The 21007-nt window shown below is 40.2% G+C and overlaps 1 protein-coding gene across 1 annotated transcript in view; it reads left to right on the top strand.

Annotated features, from left to right (window-relative positions):
* The window catches only part of DDC (dopa decarboxylase), an 82890-nt gene extending 63980 nt beyond the window's left edge, over positions 1-18910 (top strand). The window contains exons 12-14 of the mRNA XM_032800296.2: positions 193-291; positions 12103-12204; positions 18713-18910. Of these exons, the coding sequence (XP_032656187.1) occupies positions 193-291; positions 12103-12204; positions 18713-18904 (393 nt within the window). The 3' untranslated portion in view covers positions 18905-18910. The remainder of the gene's footprint in view (positions 1-192; positions 292-12102; positions 12205-18712) is intronic.
* The last annotated feature ends 2097 nt before the right edge of the window (positions 18911-21007 follow it).

The raw sequence follows: 21007 nt of genomic DNA, 5'->3' as shown, positions 1-21007 counted from the left end.
CAATGTATTTGCCAGTACCAGAATAATTTTGCATGATTTGACCTATCTCTTAAGTTATTATACAGGGAGCCTCTGGAAGCTTGAACTATGGTCTGTGCCAAAACTGGGCGTATAAATTGTGCGGTACCTGGAACAATGTCTTCTGACATGGAAACCATTCCTTCTCAAATCCATTACTCCTCCTGCTTGCAGCATTGGCAGATCCCTCTCGGCCGAAGGTTTCGTTCCCTGAAAATGTGGTTTGTGTTTAGAATGTATGGAGTCAAGGGACTACAGGAGTACATCCGTAAGGTGACCTTCTTTTACTTTTGGGGAAAATTTGTGTTGGGGATGGGGAGAAAAGGGCTTAAGAATCCACATCTATGTGCCTTCTGCATATGTACCCCTGCATGCATAAACAAAGCTTGTTGCGCAGCCCAGTTTTGAGAAGCTGTGAGTTTTAGATGCCACATTAGTGGCATCATTCAAAACAAAGCCAAGACTTTTCACTGATGCCTTAGTTGTTGTATGTATTTATTATTTTATTATGTTGTATGTATTTATTATACATTAGGGTCAGGATTAGGGTTTAGGATTTGTGTATGTGCCCATGATTTACTGGGCATGTTACCTAGTTTGACTGAAACTAGTTTCAGGTGTTTCCTGCATGGAAGTGCCTTCAGGATATGGTTGCCTGCAGATTACAATTTATCCTTATTATGATTAACTACTGGGGACATTCCTGCTTTAGCTACAGGGTAGTTTGTCATCACCGTAAATGCATGTGCTATTGTGCTGTATGACGTACATATTTCTGTTGTAAATATAAAGTAAAACTGCAAAATAGCTTTTATGTTTCAAACTCAAGAGAAACTGCTGGCAAAGATAAAAATACAGGGCCAGATCCTGCAGTTACACTAAATGAGGTTCTGGTCCAAAGTTTACAGCAGTAGAGATTTATATTTAATTAGCTATCTAACCTCTGATTCTGCCTGTTCTTGGTGGGAGTGTGTGTAGACACAGATGTGCCAAACTCTCCCGAGGACACATACTTCTTAACAAAAGTAGGACTAGTACCACAGTTTTCTTCCTTAAGAACTTCCTTATGCAGACTAGCTAATAAGAACATAAGAACGGCCGTACCGGGTCAGACCAAAGGTCCATCTAGCCTACTACCTGTCTACCGACAGTGGCCAATGCCAGGTGCCCCAGAGAGAGTGAAGCTAACAGGCAGTGATCAAGTGATCTCTCTCCTGCCATCCATCTCCATCCTCTGATGAACAGAGATTAGAGACACCATTCTTTACCCTTCCTGGCTAATAGCCATTTATGGACTTAGCCACCATGAATTTATCCAGTTCCCTTTTAAACATTGTTGTCTAGCTTGACATCTTTGTGGGTTCCCAGTTGCCGCTGCACTGTGTGAGAAGAACTTCCTTTTATTGTTTTAAACCTACCTAATTAATTTCATTTGGTGACCCGTTCTTGTATTATGGGAATAAGTAAATAACTTTTTCTTATCCACTTTCCACATAACTATGATTTTATATACCTCATCTATCCCCCTTATCTCCTCTTTTCCAGCTAAGAGGCCTAGCCTCTTTATCTTCCTCATGTGGCCTCTCCAAACCCTATCTTAGTTGCCCTTTGCCTTTTGTGCTGATTCGCTTTTTCAGTGCGTTGGAGGATGTGCAGCATCTCCTTTCTGTCGCGTGATTTCAGTATATCTTCTGGTATGGTGGTGTTCGGGTTACGCTTTGGTATTAGTGTGTGTCGGGATGGGCTCGCGCTCATATTAATTTCAGTCTTTTTTCTATCCTTTTTTATGTTCCTCACATCGTTTGCTTTTCTGACTGCCTTGTCATCACTGTCGTGGACATCTTTCAGCAAATCACTTGATGCGTCGCTCGCACTGTAGTGCTGGTTTGTTAGACTCAGTGTTGTACTTGTGGTCTCCTTCTTTGAGCTTCCGTTCTTCATTGAGTTAGTTGATGCGTCTTATAGCTGGTGGGGTTGCGACTCCTTTTCTCTCTATGCCACTGTGGGGTAATATGCATCTATTGCCTGCTCAGATATGTGCGAGGCATAAGCGACTATCAGGTGTGCTCTGCTCGCGATTTGTTCTTAGGGAGAGATCTTCGAGATCAGATATTTGTAACCTCGAGATGGGACAGCTGTCTTTGAGGTCTCAATGGTTGGGTCTTGCTAACGTTAATCCGTGAGTGTGAGATAAAGTGAGTTAGTCTGTATCCTGACTCTCTTCTGCCCTCACTCTGTGTTATCGCTGCGCTATAGTCCTTGAGTTGTGAATACTGAAACTCAGTTGCATAGTGATGGTTGGATTGTGGGAGTGTGCATGCTGTGTCCTCGGCTTTGCGAAATCATTATAAGCCAGTTTTTCTTCTCCCTCTTGGTCGTTCGTTCCTGCTCGCTCTCGTGTGCTGCTTTCTCTCGATTCTCGCCGGACCTTGCTGTTATACTATATATCTCTCCTCTGAATTAGGCTTTATCTTAGATACCGGCCTTGCTGGTAGAGTTGGACGTCATACTCACCGCTGCTCTTCTGTGCGGACATTATCGGCTACTATAGCTATCTTCCACGTAGGATCCGCGTGGGTTGTTCTCCTTTGTTGACGTTCAAGGCTTCTATATGGCTTCGCTAATGCACAATCGTGTTCCTTTTTCATCATACATTTGTTGGTCTAAGGCGCTTTCGGACAGTTTGTTTTTTTATGTGTTGACATTATTCTAGGTGTTAACTCTTGTTTCACCTATTTGCTGGTACTGACGTTAGCCTTTACTCGGTCTGTCTTGCTCGGGTTCTCCTTTATGAGAGCCCTTTTATTTGCGTTACATTGCACTTCAGTCTGTGGGTACCGAGCGCTGATGTAAGGACGTTACCACCTGGTTAGATCGCTTCTAGCACGTATCCCGTTGGTTCTTTTGCGCTGGCACTCTTGTGGTGGAATTGCCAGAGTCGTGGTCCCTGTGAAGCTATTGGGTGACTGTGTGGTTATGCAACTTAAGTTCGGGAAGATCGCTAAGATGCGACCAGAGGGAGGAGAACCTTAGTGGACCCGCTTCGTCACAGATGTGCCTGGTTGCTCTCATGCGCTTCTGGTTATTGCCCACTGGAGCTGGCGTTCGAGCGAGATTTGGCGCATGTGGCTAGGCGCCCGCACCCTTCCGTGCTGATGCTGTAGCAGCTAAGCAGCTGAAGGTTTCGTAGTTTGAGTGGGATATGGTTTGCTGTGGCTCGAGTGGAGTCTGTATTTCTCTTCGCTCGTTCCTGGATTTTTCGCTTGGTTCTCGGCTTCGCTCGCGGCGCGCCCCATGGTTGTTTAGCAGGCTTCTGCTTCTGATGTACTAAAAAACATTTGTTACTTTGAGTTTTGGCTAGCCGTTCTTCAAATCCTCTTTGTTTCTTATTACACTCTTGCACTAAGCTGACAGTGCTTTGCTCCTTTCTATTTGCCTCACTAGGATTGACTTCCATTTTAAAGGGTCTTTTTATCTCTACTGCTTCTTTTACTGGTTGTTAAGCACGTGGCTCTTTTTAGTTCTTTTACTGTGTTTCTATTTGGGGTATACATTGAGTGGGCCTCTATTATGGTGCCTTAAAGGGCATGCAATGCAGGGATTTCACTTTTTCATTGTTCTTTTCCTTTTGCTTTATACCCCTCATTTTTGTATATTTCCCTCTTTTGAAATTAAATGCCACAGTGTTGGGCTGTTGAGGTGTTCTTCCCCCCACAGGGATGTTGAATGTTATTGTATTATGATCACTATTTCCAAGCGGTCCTGATATAGTTACCTCTGGACCAGCTCCTACGCTCCACTCAGGATGAAATCTAGAGTTGCCTCTCCCCTTGTGGGTTCCCATAGCAGCTGCTCCATGAAGCAGTCATTTAAAGTATCGAGAAATTTTATCTCTGCATTTCGTCCTGAAGTGAAAGTGGGAGAGGAAGATGTTGCCCCATCATCTGCCTGAAATGCCTAGAGAGCTACTCCCAGCATCGGATGCCACTACTATAGTAGATGAAGGATAAATGGAAGTTTTATTCTTTTTGTTTTGCTTTGGTTTTTATTTTCTTCTGCATAGAAACCTTTCTGTTTGGCTCCATGGACAACAATCTAAATGGGATTTTGATACTTATTATGTTCTGGAGAAACGTATTTGGGGGGCAACAATGACATTGGCTTTTTATCACCCCTGACACAATCCAAAAGTGAAATTTTGGATCTCCTCTGTCTCTCTTACTGAAGTGAAAATGGGTTCATGGTTTGTTATACCTCAGCCATTACTGAAGCTTTCACTGCATTGGTCTCTCCAGTCAGGTTTTGCAGATGGCAATTAATTCAATTTACTGGCAAGGTTTTAAATAGCACTAAATCTCATATTCTTCTGGTGGCAGAGTTGAAGTCCTCATGTTGCTTACATGTACTTTATTGGATTAGTGTTAATACCTTATTAGTAACATTCAAGAAACTTGCCTGGCCTTTCTCTCTTCTCCCAAACATTTCCCTGTGTGCTCAGAGAGCAAATACTTGCCTTTTTAGAGTCCCATAGACACCTTTTGAAGGCAGAGTTTGCCATAATGTCTGGAAATACATCACTTTTGTAAAGCTATTGACTTCAGTGGAGATGAACCAGGGATGAATGTGTCTCTTCATGTTTCTGAATAGACTTTTTTTCTAATTTAACATAATTATAATGTTTTAGATTAGGTCATTACAGATGTGCTGGGGGACAGGGGGGTGTAATGTTATTTCCTTGAGCACTAGAAAGAGCTGTGGGATGTAGTTCTCCAAAAGAAACCAAAAAACAAACCAAAAAATCCCCACATGGCCAAATTATGACCTCACACTTGTGACTTCAGTAGCGTTACATGGGTATAATTGAAAGCAGAATTTTGCTTACTGAACATGTAAATTGACTAATTAATTTAGACTTGATTTCTTCCATTTGGAATGAACGACGGCTCATCACATTCTCTGAGTTTCATTTGCTTCTCTAAAAATATCTCCTTTGTTTCTCTCAGTGGAACTGCAAGGGCAAGGACGCATTGAGCTTTGGTTGTTTAGTAATCTAGATAACAGGATTGGTCTTTTAGATCAGTTGCCTTCTGTGAGATTGTAAACATTGCAGTATTTTTACAAACTGTACCAGTGTCCACTAACAGCAGTTGTAATGTGTTCAATACCTCCCTTCCACATTTCCCTACCATCCTTTTTCCAGAAACCATTCTTTATTCCCAAAGATACTGTGGTGAATTTCCTTTTGGTGGTTGTAGTAATAAGGAATGTTATAAACTCTGGTAATGCATTATATTTGAAGCTGTAAACAGTTTTCCAAATGAAAAAGCTCTTGAAATTTAATCTCAGTTTCCCAGCCCTCATCAGTCTTTAAGGATTTGTATAATTCCAGGCCTTGGGACGTTCTTTCCATTTAAACCTATGGTAACATCTCAAAAATGATAGTTTTCATACTTCCAGTGCTGGTCAAGGCAATCCTTCTAAAAAGAACAGCCAGTACTAGCTTGTAGGTTACACTTGGTGTTTCATTTGATTTGTGCCACAAGATTGTCCCTGAAGTTGCCAGAACTATTTCTCAATCTGCATTTAAAGAGACAAGTATTAGTTTTTGTGTTTGCTACACTTGGTCACATTGTGCAGTGAAACAAGACATGAATAAATCCTGCAGTCCTCTGTGCGTAGATCTACGCTGCAAAGAAAATCCTATAGTGCCGAGTCTCAGAGCCTGGGTCAATTCAGGCCGGGAGCTTGGGCTGCAGGGCTAAAAATAGCAGTGTAGACCTTCCTGCTTGGGGTGGAGCCTGGGCTATGAAACCCAGCAAGGGGGAAGGGTTTCAGATTCCAGGCTCCAGCCTGAGTGGGAATGTCTATGTTGCTGTTTTTAGCCCTGCTGCCTGAGCCCCATGAGCCAGAGTCAGTTGACCTGGGCTCTGAGACTTAGTGCCATGGGATTTTCTTTGCAGGGTAGACATACTCTGTGTGGACACTCCAGGCCTCAAATACAGTGGGAATGCTGTGTTTCCGCTGCATTGGTGAGCAATCAGCGAAGAGGCCAAAGGGAATCCAAACCATGGAGTGGAACTTTGTGGCAGCTCTTTGAGTTGGAATGTAGAGAGGGGAATGAACTTATTTGGGATCAGTGCACCATGTAGATCTACACAGCTTCAGTGGACACACAAAGATGAGTTGCAGCAAGCATGTCTGCTACACCTACTCATTCTCTGTAGTTGCATTTGCAGCCAGGTTCGGCCTTACTTGTAGGTTTGGGGAGTAGGATCCCATTTCCTCCCTGCTACTACAAAAACCACCTTGCTCATTCCTAATCATAAGGTCCTAAGATACTTAGGCACTTAAAAAATTTCATCCAGTGCCCACAAGAAAAGCTCTTTTACTCCGATTCCACTTGTGCAGCTGAGATTTAGCCCAAAAGTTTGGAATTTTGAGAGATGACAACTTCTGACAAGTTGTAGCAGGGGAAAATGCCATAATCTTCCATTTTTAGAGCTGTGATTAGAAGAGACGAGATGAGTCTCTTTTGAAAAAAAATATTGGTCTTAAAATATACCTGAAATTGGCTATTCACATCCAGATCTTTTTTCTGCCTTCCATCATCCTCAGAGTTCCAAACAGTTTTATTTTTTAAGGAAAAAAAAAAGTAGTTTTTTTAGAAGTTAAAGATGGTTGCTGTGTTTGCAGCTTTCAAAGTCTGTATCTAATTGAATGGATAACCACTGCAATCTGGCATGTGCTTGTGTTGAGATAGGCAGCTAAGGAACAAAATATTCCTGGGACAGGAGCATGAGTGACTTTGGTTTAATTAGCATCATATTTTGCTTCTGAAATCTTTCAGTTTATACTCCTCATCATTTACAAAATGGAATATCAACACACTGCAAAGTAAAGAGTTTAAAGAGGGCGTATTTGGGTGAGGGGGAAATCACCACCAAGAATTTTTTGGGGAGAAAATTGTGTGTTTTGGAAGTAAATTCCAAGATGTGGAGAGGACACCAGGAGGGCAACAGCAAATAGCATAGGAGAATGAATAAGAGCACTCAGGATTGCCCTGTAATCAGTTGAAATGTGAGACTCAAAGCAGAAATGTGTCCATTTTTAAACCACTTGAGAGTAAGCTACTGCTGTGTTGCTGTGAGTCATGTAAAGGGGTCATGAGCCAGTAGAGGAACTTAGCTTTCTGTCTTGTCTGTAATATCCGTTCCATAGGTATATTTTTAAAAGTCATTTTTTACCTATGATCCCCTGGATGTTCTGATTCCTTTGTTCAAATAGATCCCCAATAGCTTCAAAAGAAATTGGACTGAACATACTTTTTGCAATAAACAGTTCTTCTGTTCTTCACCAATGATAGAGGACTGAATTCTGCTTAAAACTAGCAGCAGAGCTTAAGGACCAGCTGGAAGGGCATAGAGAGTAGATTGCTCTTCTTTGTCTGCTGCTATACCACCTCAGATGGTGATCTTTCCAGTCCGACTTTCATAAGCTAAGCAGGCTTGGGCTGGATCAGTGACTAGATGTGAGAACTCGGAGGGAAACCTCATGTGCTATGTAAAGTGCTGTTGGTGATTCAGTAGATGGCACTCTTCCCAGTACTGAACCCTTGCCCAAGCATGCTCTTATGGGTCACCATGCTTTTTGGAATTGCCATCTTTTGCATGAGTGATAAAACCATTTGTTAACGATCTCATGGCAATTTTTTCCCACAAAATTAAGGGTTTAACCTTGGTATCCTGCCCAAATTCCAGTTCAGAGGAAAAAACAGTCCATGCTCCAAAAATGTACAACTGAAATTGGACAACTAAGACAGATACTGCATTGGGGTGTGATTGAGTGCTGCCCTTCAGAGAGGTGCCTGCAAACCTCACAGCCCAGAAAAAAGGGGCCTATATGAGGGCAGGAGGGGATAGTGGGTAAGACACCTTTTGGGTCCTCTTGATTCCAGACTGCTGCAGGGTCCACTCTGCCTTTGGAGGGCTGCCAAAGTCAGGCAGCTCAACCTGAACTACCTGTGAGCAGCTGCACTACCATGAAACACTCTGTAGTGCTACGCAGCCCACCTCTTGTTGTCTTCAGCCCAGCCCCAGCACACCCATTACACCAGAGCTTGAAAGATGGTGCTTCATAAACCAGCCTGGGAAATTATTCCCTGCATGGTTCATGGGTTCTGGTTCATGTATGGACCCATAGCCAAAATTGCACCCCAGATGACTGATGAAGATGTAATCTTGTTGTGCCATTTTTAAAAAATTTAAATGAATTTTCATTGAAAGGCTTCACAGGAGAGTGTGTGTGTTAAAGGAGGGATTTTAATGAATAAAAGGGTTGTTGTCTGGGGGACAAAAGGGAGACTGTTGCAAGCATAGAGGGGAGACTGAAGAAGGTGGCCTCAAGTTGAGAATGGGGGAAGCAGCAATAGACAAATGGCACCCTGTGAAAAGCACAGACAAAAGAGGGGGCAGAACTGTATAGAATTTGAATATGAAGCCAATACTAGTGATGGTATCTGAAGTGGGAAGTGACATGGTCCAAATGACAGGAGAGAAGGGTGATTTTGGTAGTAATATTTTGGATGGGCTAGGAAGGCTGCAAGATGAGATTCAGAGAAGACTGAGAGGAGAAAGTTGCAGGACGCTAGGAAGAGATGAGTATGCATACAGGAGACGCTATGTAAATTTGTGTGTACACGAGCATTAGTAAAGCATATCAGCTTTTGAAGGATTTGCAGATGAAACTAACATGCAGCGTTCAAATGCCTTTACAGCAGGTGTTTGAAAATTTTAAACTTTGTGGACAAAATCTTAATAAAGAGAATGCCTCGCAAGCCTACCTCTCTCCCATTCATGATCTCATAAACTGTCTCCCTTCACCATTCACAGTGACACAGACTACATCTTCTCCCATTCACAATCACATGGACCAGCCCTCATTTTTTTTTATTTATTTATTTATTTATTTTTGCAGTCCCAGAATATGCCACTTCCATATCCCTGGTAAGGACAGCAGTTGCTTAGCTGGAAAATGTCACGAAAATATTTTTAGCTGCTTTTAATGAAATTTAGCAGCGTGAAATAAAAAGACAACCCTGTATCAAGAGGCAGGCCAGCCAGCTAGCAGCAAGGGCTCTTCAGACCACCATTATGTGGCCCATGCACCAAAGTCTGAGAACCTATGCTCTAAAGGAACTGTACAATCTCAGTGGAAGGACAGTACCATAAACAGTAACTACTACAGGGGTTTTTGTATTTAAAAAGTGAAATCAAATTTTAAGACCTACATTAAAATAATATTAGGAGCATGGTAGGACTGTGGTTTCAAAATGGAAGAAATGTGGAGGTAAGGCATTTCTCTCTTTCAATAACTACTCCATTTGTATCTCAGCATAGCAGGAATCTAAGAACAGTGTGTGATCTTCCCTCCCTGGTAAGTGTGCCCTCAGTTCAACAGGCAGGGCTTCATTCTCACAATTTTCATATATTGCTCATAGGATTGAGATCTCTAAATCCTGGTATCCTGTTGTGAATTATCTTAATTCAGCTGCAGTACCTAGATACAACAGCTTGAATTGCAAATGGAGAGAGAGGCCTACACTCCAAAATCCCTTTGGTCTTGTGGATTTTAAGCTTCAAATCTCAATAATGTTCAACTCTTTTGTATTTACTGCAGTATGGATTATTAGCACTGCAGTGGTCTTTGTGAAAGTAATCATGAACAATTCTTCCTGGTTCAGCAGTGCCGGCCTTTGGCAGCTGTGATTAACTTAATTATATAGCATGCTGAAACTTTTGGGAAATAAACAAACTGTAGTCTCTCCTTTTCCATTGTGTGAAACCCAAAGCACTTGGCGCCCCCCAACGTCTTTACTGATTACTGCTGTTATTAAAGTTCTCGGCTAAACACAATTGTACTGTAACTTTTCTTATTACCTCTACTTCCATAGCATCCAACTTCAACATTTTTTTTTTGCTTTGTTCTTATTTCCTTTAAGAGATTTTATTTTTATTGTCTAGCAAACATTTTAATGGAAAGCTGGACAGAGATGTCATCCAGAAAAATGTAATAATAACTATTTGGGGTTTTCTGTACAAACTACTTACAATGAGCTAAATCCGGAACACTTTACTAAGTTTTTATTCAGTTCTTACTTAGACAAAATGCCTATTATGTTCAGTGGATACTTTGTCCAAGGACTGAGTAAAAAAGTAAAGGTTTCAAGATTTTGCCTACTACATTTAATTATATCACAACTAACTAAAGCACATACAACACAGAACAGGTGAAATTCTGTCCCCATTCAAGTCAAGAGGAGTTTTGTATAGTATACATGTACAGGGCACATGTGCCCTGATGTGCACCCTATTCCATGGGTTTTATGGAGTGTAATTTGAGTTACAGACATAGAATATACGGTTATATCAGGGTACAGAATGTATGTTACAGTACAAGATATAATGTACATATATGTATATATTACTTGTATCTTTCACAGTTCATGAACGTATTGTTGTTTATATTTGGTTGTACCCATATGCCTCAGAAAGATTGGGGTCTTACTGTTTTACATGACTTAATTCTTGGCCAGAACAGCATCCAGTCTAATTTAAGCCAAGATGGAATAAATGAATGTAATAACAGTGGGGAGGAAGTGGTAACAACAATAAGAACAGCTGATTCCATAGGCTATCAGTGTGCATCATCTGAAAGTTCTAAATTAGACAAGGTTTTTCTATTTTAAGAAACAAACATCAGAAAGCTATAATTAAGATTGCAAGATGTCTTTCACTATAATTTCTGTTTTTACTGGTTCATGACTTTTGGAAAATCTCCTTATAAGCTGAAACATTCCACATTTTACTTCAGCCCAAAGCAATATTTTTGTGTGATATTTTTCTTGAACTTTGAAAAACAATGTGTGGAAGACAAAAATACAGGTGATTATTTTGTGGAATGGATACTTAAAAATAAATTATGGCAGTTCGAAACCCGTTCCTCCAGATGTGCCTAACCATCCTCAATGAGGAGTAGCCATGGTGTGCAAAAAAATTGTAACTCCAATGGTTTGATTTTCAAAGGTGCTGAGCACCTGTAGGCCTGTTGATTACAGTGGGATGGAAGGGGGAATTGGCACTCTTTGAGTAGAACAGGCAGAACCAGGGCACCTAGTCTTTTACTGTCAAATGCTGCTGCTGCTCCATCTACTGGCGGAAAAACTAGCAGTTCATATAACTCCCTAATGAGGTTCTGACCACTTCTCCTCTTCTTTCAGATCCCATACTAATGATTCCTCACTTGAAAGATGAACTGGGAAGGCCAACAGGGAGCTTTGCTCCCACATACTACCCCTTATTTAACCTCTGCTCCTTAGGCTGCTAAGTATATACTTAGAGCATGCATAATATCAGTGATGGTGTTGCCCTAAGAACCTTAATTTTGTCATTTCCTGAATTCTGTGTGTTTTCAGTTTGCAACCTTAATACATTTTTTTGAAGTGTGTGTGTGTGTGTGTGTGTGTGTGTAAAATTTGGGGGGAAATTTATGTTAAGACATTGCTTAGATGTTAAGACTTCCCAGATCATTACTGATCTACATACTGGTATTTTTCTTGATATGTGTGATTTCTAAAATAAACAGCAACTTCTTTACACGCACACGCACACACACACACACATACACACACATACTGTACTTGGCAGCACTGGGGGCGGGGGAGCATTTCAATCCCATTTTAGTTCAGGAGAAAGTTGTTACTTGGAATCACTATTATTTATCATTAATATGACACCATAAATTGGGATGATATTTTACAATGATGTCTAGATACCTTTGCGACAAGCACATTAGAAATGCCTTAATAGATACAGTGGGCCAGAAGTGCCAGACATGTAGGAAAATCTCTGACCTATAAAGTCTCTAAAACAAGATGTAAATTAATATGAATAGATGGCGTGTTAGTATGTGACTTCCAAAAGTTTTTGTAAAGGGTTGAGGGGCAGAATGTGTAAACAGATCGGCAAATGTTATCTTTTGATTAATCTGATTGATACAATAAAGACTTTGCTCTCTTTCTCTCTCTAGCATGTAAAATTGTCACGTGAATTTGAAAAGTTGGTACTTCAGGATAAACGATTTGAGATCTGTGCTGAGGTCACACTGGGACTGGTGTGCTTCCGACTAAAGGTAAAATAGCAATGGCTTCTAATGTTCTCTCTTGTTTTTTGAAGTTATTGATAGAATATATTGCACTGGATTAGATATTATTATAGCTAACCGATTTATTTATTTATTTTAAATTATAGAAAACTCTTGATACATGTCATAAACCAAAGAGGATCAAAGAAGCAATCTTGAGCCAGATTCTCTTTTTTAGCATAAGATTAAATTTAAAGAAATCCTAGCATACTACGGTATGAAAATACACAGTTAAAAGGCACCCGAACAGCCATAACACTGCCCTGTATTGACACTATGCGATAGCCATACGATTAAAGCATTTTATGATTTAGATTAAACTGGTTTTAAAACCCATGTTTATTCAGAGTGTCGTTATAGAGCCTGGTTACAGTTGTTTGGGTGCCAAAACTGTGGCTTCCCATACCTGAATACGATAGGATTTCTTTTCAGTTTCAGCTTAACTCTGAATTTATAATACTTGTTTTGGGGAGAATTACAACATCCCTGGAATGTGTTTTGTTTTAATCTCAAATTATTGAATTATTGAATTACTGTTAACCTTAGTGCCATCTTAATATGTGGAGGGCAAGAGTATTCTGGGAACTTCTTTTAGTGTGGGGTGTTCTTAATTATTAAAATGTCAGTCATGAACACTAAACCAGAAACCCAAAAAAGTTACCATATGTTATTTCTTATAATTTGAAGATGAGAACCATCAACAATAATTTTTTTGTTTGTTTGTTTGTTTTTACTTTTAAAGCCAGATTTACTAGTACACTGGGTAACTCTGGAGCAGTACAAAGCAACTAGTGTGCATTGACCTGTAAATTAAGCTTATAGTTGCCTTGCATCACCAGATCGGCACAATGAGTTGAGATAGGTTGGTGAATTTGGCCCTTAATTTGCAATTGTTGTAGTTATTCAGGATACAGGATATATTTTAAAAAAAATTTACAATCTATAACTTGGCAAATAACATTCTGGAATATGAAAGCAGAATTCTACTATTATAATTGAAAGAAAAAGATAGCCACGTTTGCAAAAAAAAGTGAATACTATCTATAAAATCCTGGAAGCGGACTGGACCACACTGGGACAAGATGTGGGTGACAGCAGAGAGGAATATTACTGAGAGAAGAGGGTTCTGTGTTTGGAGTAAGGGAAAGTGTCAGATGTGAATGTGAGAACATAGGGGATACAAGGCGATCCAAAGGCAATGTCAAGGGTAGAGAGAAAAAAAACCAGGGAGACATGCATGAGACATGAGAGATAGGTGGGAATAGGCAAGGGAGTCCTGTGTTGAGGAGAATAGAGCTGTGCACAGGCAGAGGCCTAGGGTGGAGAGCTAGTGTCAAGACATTCACATTTGAAAGACTCCCAGTGGCTCTTCTCTTTTGGCTCCTCTGAGTACCATAGTAGTACCTCAGGAGCAGTCCATTAAATCAGAGACATCTCTCAGGGACTGGTCTCCTTCCTCACACCTTATGTTCCGCCATGGGCCCACCTATTTGCATAGCACCAGTCTCTCTAATGCAACCCTCATCCCCACATACAGCCATAATTTCCCCAGGGCCCTGTGCATGTCTTGTTTCCCTCTCCCCTTCACGCATAGTTCACTCTCCAGACATCATAAAGCAGTACCGTGGAGAGCCAAGAAGAGGAAGGAAATGGCTATGACATGGAAGTAAGGGGGTTGTTAGGCGAACAGGAGGAGAATATGAGGAGGTAGAGCAGAAGGAAGCAGGGGTTCTGGGGTAGGGAAGCGGGCTGTGTTAGGGAGACAGTGTTACCTCAGTGCTAGTGCACAGTGGAGTGGAGACAGCAGTGCCATGGGCAGCCTTTCAAGCACAGATATTCTAAGCCAGCATGGAGCCCTGGATCTTTTAAGGGCAAGGACAACTAGGGACAATTTATCTACCAATGAGAACTCTTGATGCATGAGTCCCATCTCTCTCATACGACTGACTCATTAATACCAATGGAATTGTAGCATGGAAATTAGATGTGGAGGAAGGCGAATGACTTGCTGTTGACCAGAATCTGTTTGTACCCTATATAATTAGCTACAACAATCATTAATAACTTAGCTTAATTACAACCTAATTTATCCAAATGTAGCCTATGTACAGTGAATTTTAACTATATGTAAAATTTAAGGAGTCTGCATTGGTCTGTTAATATCATTCAGAACAAAAAAAGTCTGAGTGCTAAGTTTCTTAAAGGGCCTAATTTAAATTATTATTTATAAACCAATTAACAGATTTAGTTATAAACACTCAAAATCCATTCTGTGCTCAGTGTAAATGCTGTACATCTACTGTATAAAGTAATGCTGTACACTGGGGAGGGTACGCAGTATTCTTCATACGTCATAAAAAAGGCTGAATCCCTGCTTCAAGTACAAAACTCAATTCAGTGTTAACTAATTATGGAGTTGGAGCTGGCACCTTAATGAGCTGAACTGGAACACTGAATTTGAACAACACAGAGATTCTTTGTTAAAAGCACCTAAGTGTGCTTTAAACTTTTCTTAAGACTAACAAGCAAATCCAGCTTCTTTTGATGACATAATGTTATTTTTCAGACATTCCTTTCTTGGTTGTTCAATTGTCCCAGTTACCTGGGGTTTGATGCAACTGGTTGAGGAATCAAGATGAATGCTTAACAATGAGGGTTTCAGTAAAGGCTAGGGCAGTAAAGTAGTTTCTTTTGTGCCTGTGCTGTCAATAAAAAAGGATCCCCTGCTGGTAGAACAGATGCAACATGTATTGTGGAGTTTTTCTGATTAGCACGGGCTTGTTAACAGTTCTGAATATTTTTTTCTTCCTAATAAGTTTTTCAATAGCTCAATGGAAGGTTTTGAGGCATAGGGCTTGTGGAAGTTATTGCTGAAATGAAAAATATTTTTTAGACCTATTTTCTCACATGGAATAAGTAGACACAGATTTTTTTTAGGTCCGGTGACAGCTGTTAGTGCTCTATCTCTACTTTCAAGGAGCATTCCTGGTGAAATGGAGCATGGCAACACATGAATTGTCACATTTGATCAGACCAATGGTCCATTTAAGTCCAGTCTTCTGTCTCTGATGCCTCAAAGGAAGTTGTAAGACCCTCATAATGGATGATTATGAAATAGTGGGCAGATGCTGGATGTCTTGGGCACTTTTCAGAAAAAAGGCTTGACTCTAGCAATGCTAGATTCTTTAGCAACCTGGAGGCAGCAAGGCCTTCAAGCCCTCCTCCTTTTTGGATTTTATCACTTTTGCACAAACTTTTGTATGAAGTGCTGCCCACCCTTGTCTCTGTGGCTTTACTCACTTTCTGAATCACTCTTTCAAAATCAAGTTTTATGTTGATCAAATTCCCAGTTAAATCCCCTTTAGATCTAATGTACCTGCAGCTCTACCATAGTGCTTGTAATGGGGGATTGGGGTGATAGTGCAGCATACCTAGAAAGAAAACTTGATGCAATATCGAGAGATAGTGAAAAGGTTAATTTTTCCCCTTTTATTTTTTATTAAACTTTTTTCATTGTCTTGCTTAATTAAAACTCTTTAATCTGTGCGTTTTTTCGTTTCACACTGTTGAACAGATGCACTAATAATGCATCATATGGTAGATCGCTCTCCAAAGGCCAAAGAAAATATCTGGGGGCTAATGTGTCAATGGGTTAATTTTTGGTTCCCTTGTCATGACTGCAGATGAATATGAGAAAAGTTGGTCATTTCTCTGAGGGGCAGGAAGAACAATGTCTTACTAAAACTGACATGCTCGATCAGTGCTGGCTACTTGCCTCTCAAAGCTCTGGGAGGGGACTAGTCCTCACTAACTTCAATTGGATGTGACACCAGAGTGTCAAAGCAACCCCTAAGTGCTTCTGTGGGAATATAAGAGAAAAAAGATGTGCACAGCTATTTTTCCAGAGAGCAGTAAACTTAACGTGAGATAACTGAGACTTAAATGCTAATGCTGTGCTGTTGCGCTACATGTTTAATATAGAGGGAAAGGATCATCGATTTTAGATGGATTATCATCCAGAACAAAGAGATGTATATTTCACTGTCGCAATTGATGTGCCCAGGACAGAAGGCTCACCAACACAAAATTCAGTGTGTGGTTTGTTGTCATTGTGAACAGTAGTGAGAGCGTAGTTCAAGTTTCATCACGATTTTCTACAGAGATAAGGGCCTGCCTTCCAGGCATCAAAGTACAGGGTAAATTGCATACGTCGTTTTGATTTGGGACCATCTGTATTGTAACATGATCAAAAAGGGTGTGTGAAAGAAGACGTTTCCTACTTGTAACAGTAGGGAAACTGTCAATTACCTTCAGTATGTTTTTTTTCCCATAAGGGCAAGATTAGTTAGGCTTGCTACTGTGTTAGTACTGAAAGAGCAATAGTATGTGTTCTAAAGGGGAGGTTTTCAAAAGCACCTAAAGTAGTTAGGATCACAGGTCACATTGGGCTTGTGTTCCTAAATTTTTTAGGTGCTATTGCAAATCTGTCCCCGAAAGCTTTGCAGGTTGATTCAGTTCATTTCTGAATTGCTTGGCGCAGCGTTCTGACACTCGCAATCCTTGCCTCCCATGTAAACCTGTTTCACCTACAGTACTTACCAGGCAGTATGACAGAAGCAACTGAGGAATTACTGCATAACCTCAGACACATATGTGTAAAACAAGCGTCAACACTTAAGGTCAACAAAGGCTACCCTGAAAAAGTACTGCAAAATGGTCCGCAAGGCCAGGGTGTAACTCCCAACCTGCTGGTATAAGAGTTAAGTACATTCCCCTAAAAGGGCGTAATAAAAAAGACTTAGAAAAGTATGCATTTGGGGTCTTATCCTGCAGTGCTAATACAGTAACAACAAGAACTACCCTTTGGATAGTTTGTGCATGTTTTTTTTTAAAGTTTATTTTAAAACAATTTATTTCTTTTTGGAAAAATCTGTTGGTCCCAAACCTTACCTGATAAACACAGCCCTTTCAAATGTTTGCCTGGGAGAATGACTAATACGACTGTAGCTGAGTCCAAGTGGGAGTTCAGGCCTCTCAAAAACACTGCTTGGAACATTAGGAGTTGGAACTGGCTCCACACTGGTCACTCTCAAAAATAAAATCCTACCACTCAACAATGGAGAGTAAAGAAGGCATTTCAATGTGCCACTGTAATGGAAGGAAGCATAATCTAATGATTCATGCATGAGAGACTCCTTCTGTGACCTTCAGCAAGTCATTTTAACCTCTCTGCCTCAGTTTCCCCACCTATGGAAAGGGAATACAACCTATCTGACAGTGGGGAGAATTAATTTATTCATGATTCTAAAAAACTCTAATGCCTGATTACTTAATCTGTATAAAAAGATTCCAGCATTGTCACCTGTCTTTTTGTCTCTCTGAAGCCTAGAATATCTACGGAGTCACTTGACATGATGGAAACAGCTACAAGCATGGTTAAGGGCTTTATGTTTAGAATATCACCAGGATGAATCATGACAGGAGTACATTGTTTTTTACTGTCCAACTTTTAAATTCTCAGCCATTTTGACTTCACAAAATACAGATGTGCAGTGTACAGCTACTGTAAAGTATGCAATGTAATGTATCTATGTCATGCCAAAAGTCCCAGACCATTGTGATGTCAAAGAAAACTCAGTCACCACCTTTACTCTATAGCTAATTTGCATTTCATTGTGTGAAGACTACACAGATGGTGGATTACTTGGCCCAGCTGCCACATCCATTGACACAAAATACCCTAAACACACCTAGGCCCTCGTGCAATATACCCCTTATCCACCACTCTCGCAAATCATCATGAAATCATCAGCACCATGTGTACACACTCCTGCCTCCACTCATATTTCCTATAAAACCATAAACTTGGGTGGCAAAGCTGCAAGTCATGGCTAGTAGGTATTATATGGAGGAACGAGTTCTCTAACAATGCAGACTTTTTTTTAGCATTTCTGCTACTATAAGTCAAAGTCATTCCTTGACTTTAAGCCTTGCATGAATTTGGCTTAACCTCCCCACCCACCCCAGATCTTTCTATCTTTCTATTCAAACATGTCTTCAGTGGGAGTTGTACTTGAGTAAAAACTGACGGATTTAGGTCACAAATATTAATATTTCATTGCAAAACTTTTTACTAATGGTCTTTGATTAGCTCTTAAAATATTAGGCAGTTAAAACAATGAACATTTTTCTATAAAGTTGCAGATATTGATGACTTCTGTCCTCCAAAAGTTGTCTGGCATCAGAAATGCCCTAGACCACTGCTTCTCAACCATTTGTGGTCCGTGATTCACAAAATAACTGAAAAATTATCCCATGACCCACTGTGTTCCCACAAACTTTTGGTGGCAAAGGATTGAGGAATTTGGGTCATGGGAAGAAATAATGGGTGCAGACTAGTGCTGATATTATAGTTAGGTAGACTGCTGGTTAGTGGGACCAAGAGGTAACGAACCGGCATTTAAAGTTCATGTTTATTGGTTTACAATTATTTCAGGGCTCCAATGAACTGAATGAGGCACTTCTTAAAAGCATAAATGAAGCCAGGAAGATCCATCTGGTTCCATGTCACCTGAGAGAGAAGTTTGTGCTACGTTTTGCCATTTGTTCCCGCACAGTGGAATCTGTCCATATCCAATTTGCCTGGAAGCACATCTCAGAGCTAGCAACTGAACTTCTGAAGGCATAGGACAAGCAGCAGGAGTGATGAATGGGGGTGGGGTAAGGGATGTTAATTGATTTTCTCCATGCTGCCAAGTTTTCTTTAGTGGGAGGGGGAATTATGAGGGGGGAGATGTAACTATTGATATTATATGGCCTAGCTACACTAGCCAAGTTACTGTCAGCAAATTGTCTTGTAACATGGTCTCCTGACTGCAATATACCATGATTATGGTCCTGTAAAAATCAATGCTGTAAGGAGTTCTATAAATGATTTTAACAGTTTGTTCTTGCCTATGCAGACAGGACCAAATTAACTTCTTATAACACAGTTGGAGCACTATCCTGTTACAGGTCTATTTGTTACCATGGTAGTTTTGCAAGTGGCCCTTTAAGACATCTGCTTTCCTTGGTGGTGGCAGAGGCAATGGTAAGAAAGAAATTAGAGAAACTCTAATAGCTCCTAATGTAACAATTTTCCATATAGATTCCTCTATCTTCCCTTAAAAAGGGTTAACTTTGGAGGCAGCCATCCTCTTAAAATGCAATGTTTTGCATATTGCTAATTCTGTTTGCCTACACAGGTACTTCTGTGTCCTGCATCAGTGTAGTATCTGACTGCTTAACTGGTGCTGCAAGTAAGTAGGGAACTAGAAACACTTTTTAACTGAGGAATAGGCACATTTTATTTGGATTTGACTTCAATAATAAAATGTTTATAGACCTGATGTCTCTGGAATGTAGTGCTGGCCTTTTGGCAGGTAGAAGAACCAACTCAAAGCTTTAAATAGTGAAAACAATAGGTATTTAATTTTAAAGGGGTTTGTTCTCCTGACTACCTGAACAAGGCAAGGGAAGAATAGACTGTTTCCTCACTCCCACCCACCCTCCCCACAGAGCACCACTTCCCACAATGTAATTCTTTGAACATTTAAGAATCCACTCCACTTAGAGAAAAATTGACCTAAATCCAGAAAGCGCTGCTCAGTCCAGCTAGCTGGATGGGGTGCTGGGAAGAAGCAGGAGTGGAGGACCCACGCTGCTCCCCTGAGCTGAAGTATGCTCTAGGTATCCTTACATTGCCTGTACCCTGTCTGGGAAAGGAGAACAGGAGAATCTGCACAGCCTGAGATCATTTGACCCTTTCCCCAGGCACCCCATTCCCTGCTCTCTTTTTCTCCTTGGGGTACATATCCCCTCCACACCCTTCTCACTTCCTCCCTGTACCTGGATCTGCTGCCAGTGATCCTACAGTGGTCGTGCTTTAAATGTTCTGTTGATTTGATAGACTTTTATGTTGAGAGATGTCCTACAAATTTGTAGAAATGTTTTAAGTGTGAGTGATGTATTATAATTAATTTATATGGAAATGATTTTTAAAAAATCATTAACATCTCAGAATATTGAACAGCAAACTTATTAAAGTGTGAATTTACTTTACAAACATGTACTCAAATGGTAGAAATTATATAATTTCCCACACTGGACTGTGAAAATAGTCTCGTCGGTTTTGTTCTCATATTCTCATGTACCAGCACAATGCTACTGTTCTGGGATTTCTAACATATCAAGAACATGTTTTACAACCAATGCTACTTTCTTTCATTAAAAGGAAAAAATTAAATCTTGAAAACAGATGTTAGGTTCACACATATTTAAAAACAGAAAAAGTAAAGATTATACTTGAGCCTAACATAAATCTATATCATGCTTACAGCAATGTAAGTCTCAAAAATTCATTTGCTCTGAAGTCACATAAAAGACCATTAATTACTATGTCTCTTTGGGGCATTGTTCATCATATAAATTATTATTAATGATTAAAAGGGGATTGGGCTGTCTTTGAATTATATTTTATGTTGAATTAAAAAAAATCAGTCTACTCCATAGTGATACATCTTGAAATATTGTGTAAGGATTTCATCTGTGATTGTAATCTGTGCACTACTTGACACTTTTCATGAAATCAGTACACTCCCTCGGTATTTCTAAATTTATTTCTGAGGAAATGATTTATTTGAAGAATAATCTGTAAACTATGTTGTATGACGTGATACTATGTGGTCTTTAAAGCTGCTAATTTATGTGGTGTAATGTGTAACAAACCTCTTTGACATAATACCACTGTAAT

Source organism: Chelonoidis abingdonii, chromosome 2 (assembly GCF_003597395.2).
Source record: "Chelonoidis abingdonii isolate Lonesome George chromosome 2, CheloAbing_2.0, whole genome shotgun sequence".
NCBI classification, from domain to species: Eukaryota; Metazoa; Chordata; order Testudines; family Testudinidae; genus Chelonoidis; species Chelonoidis abingdonii.
The sequence above is the reverse complement of the archived record's forward strand: the minus strand, read 5'-3'. Positions and strand labels throughout refer to the sequence as shown.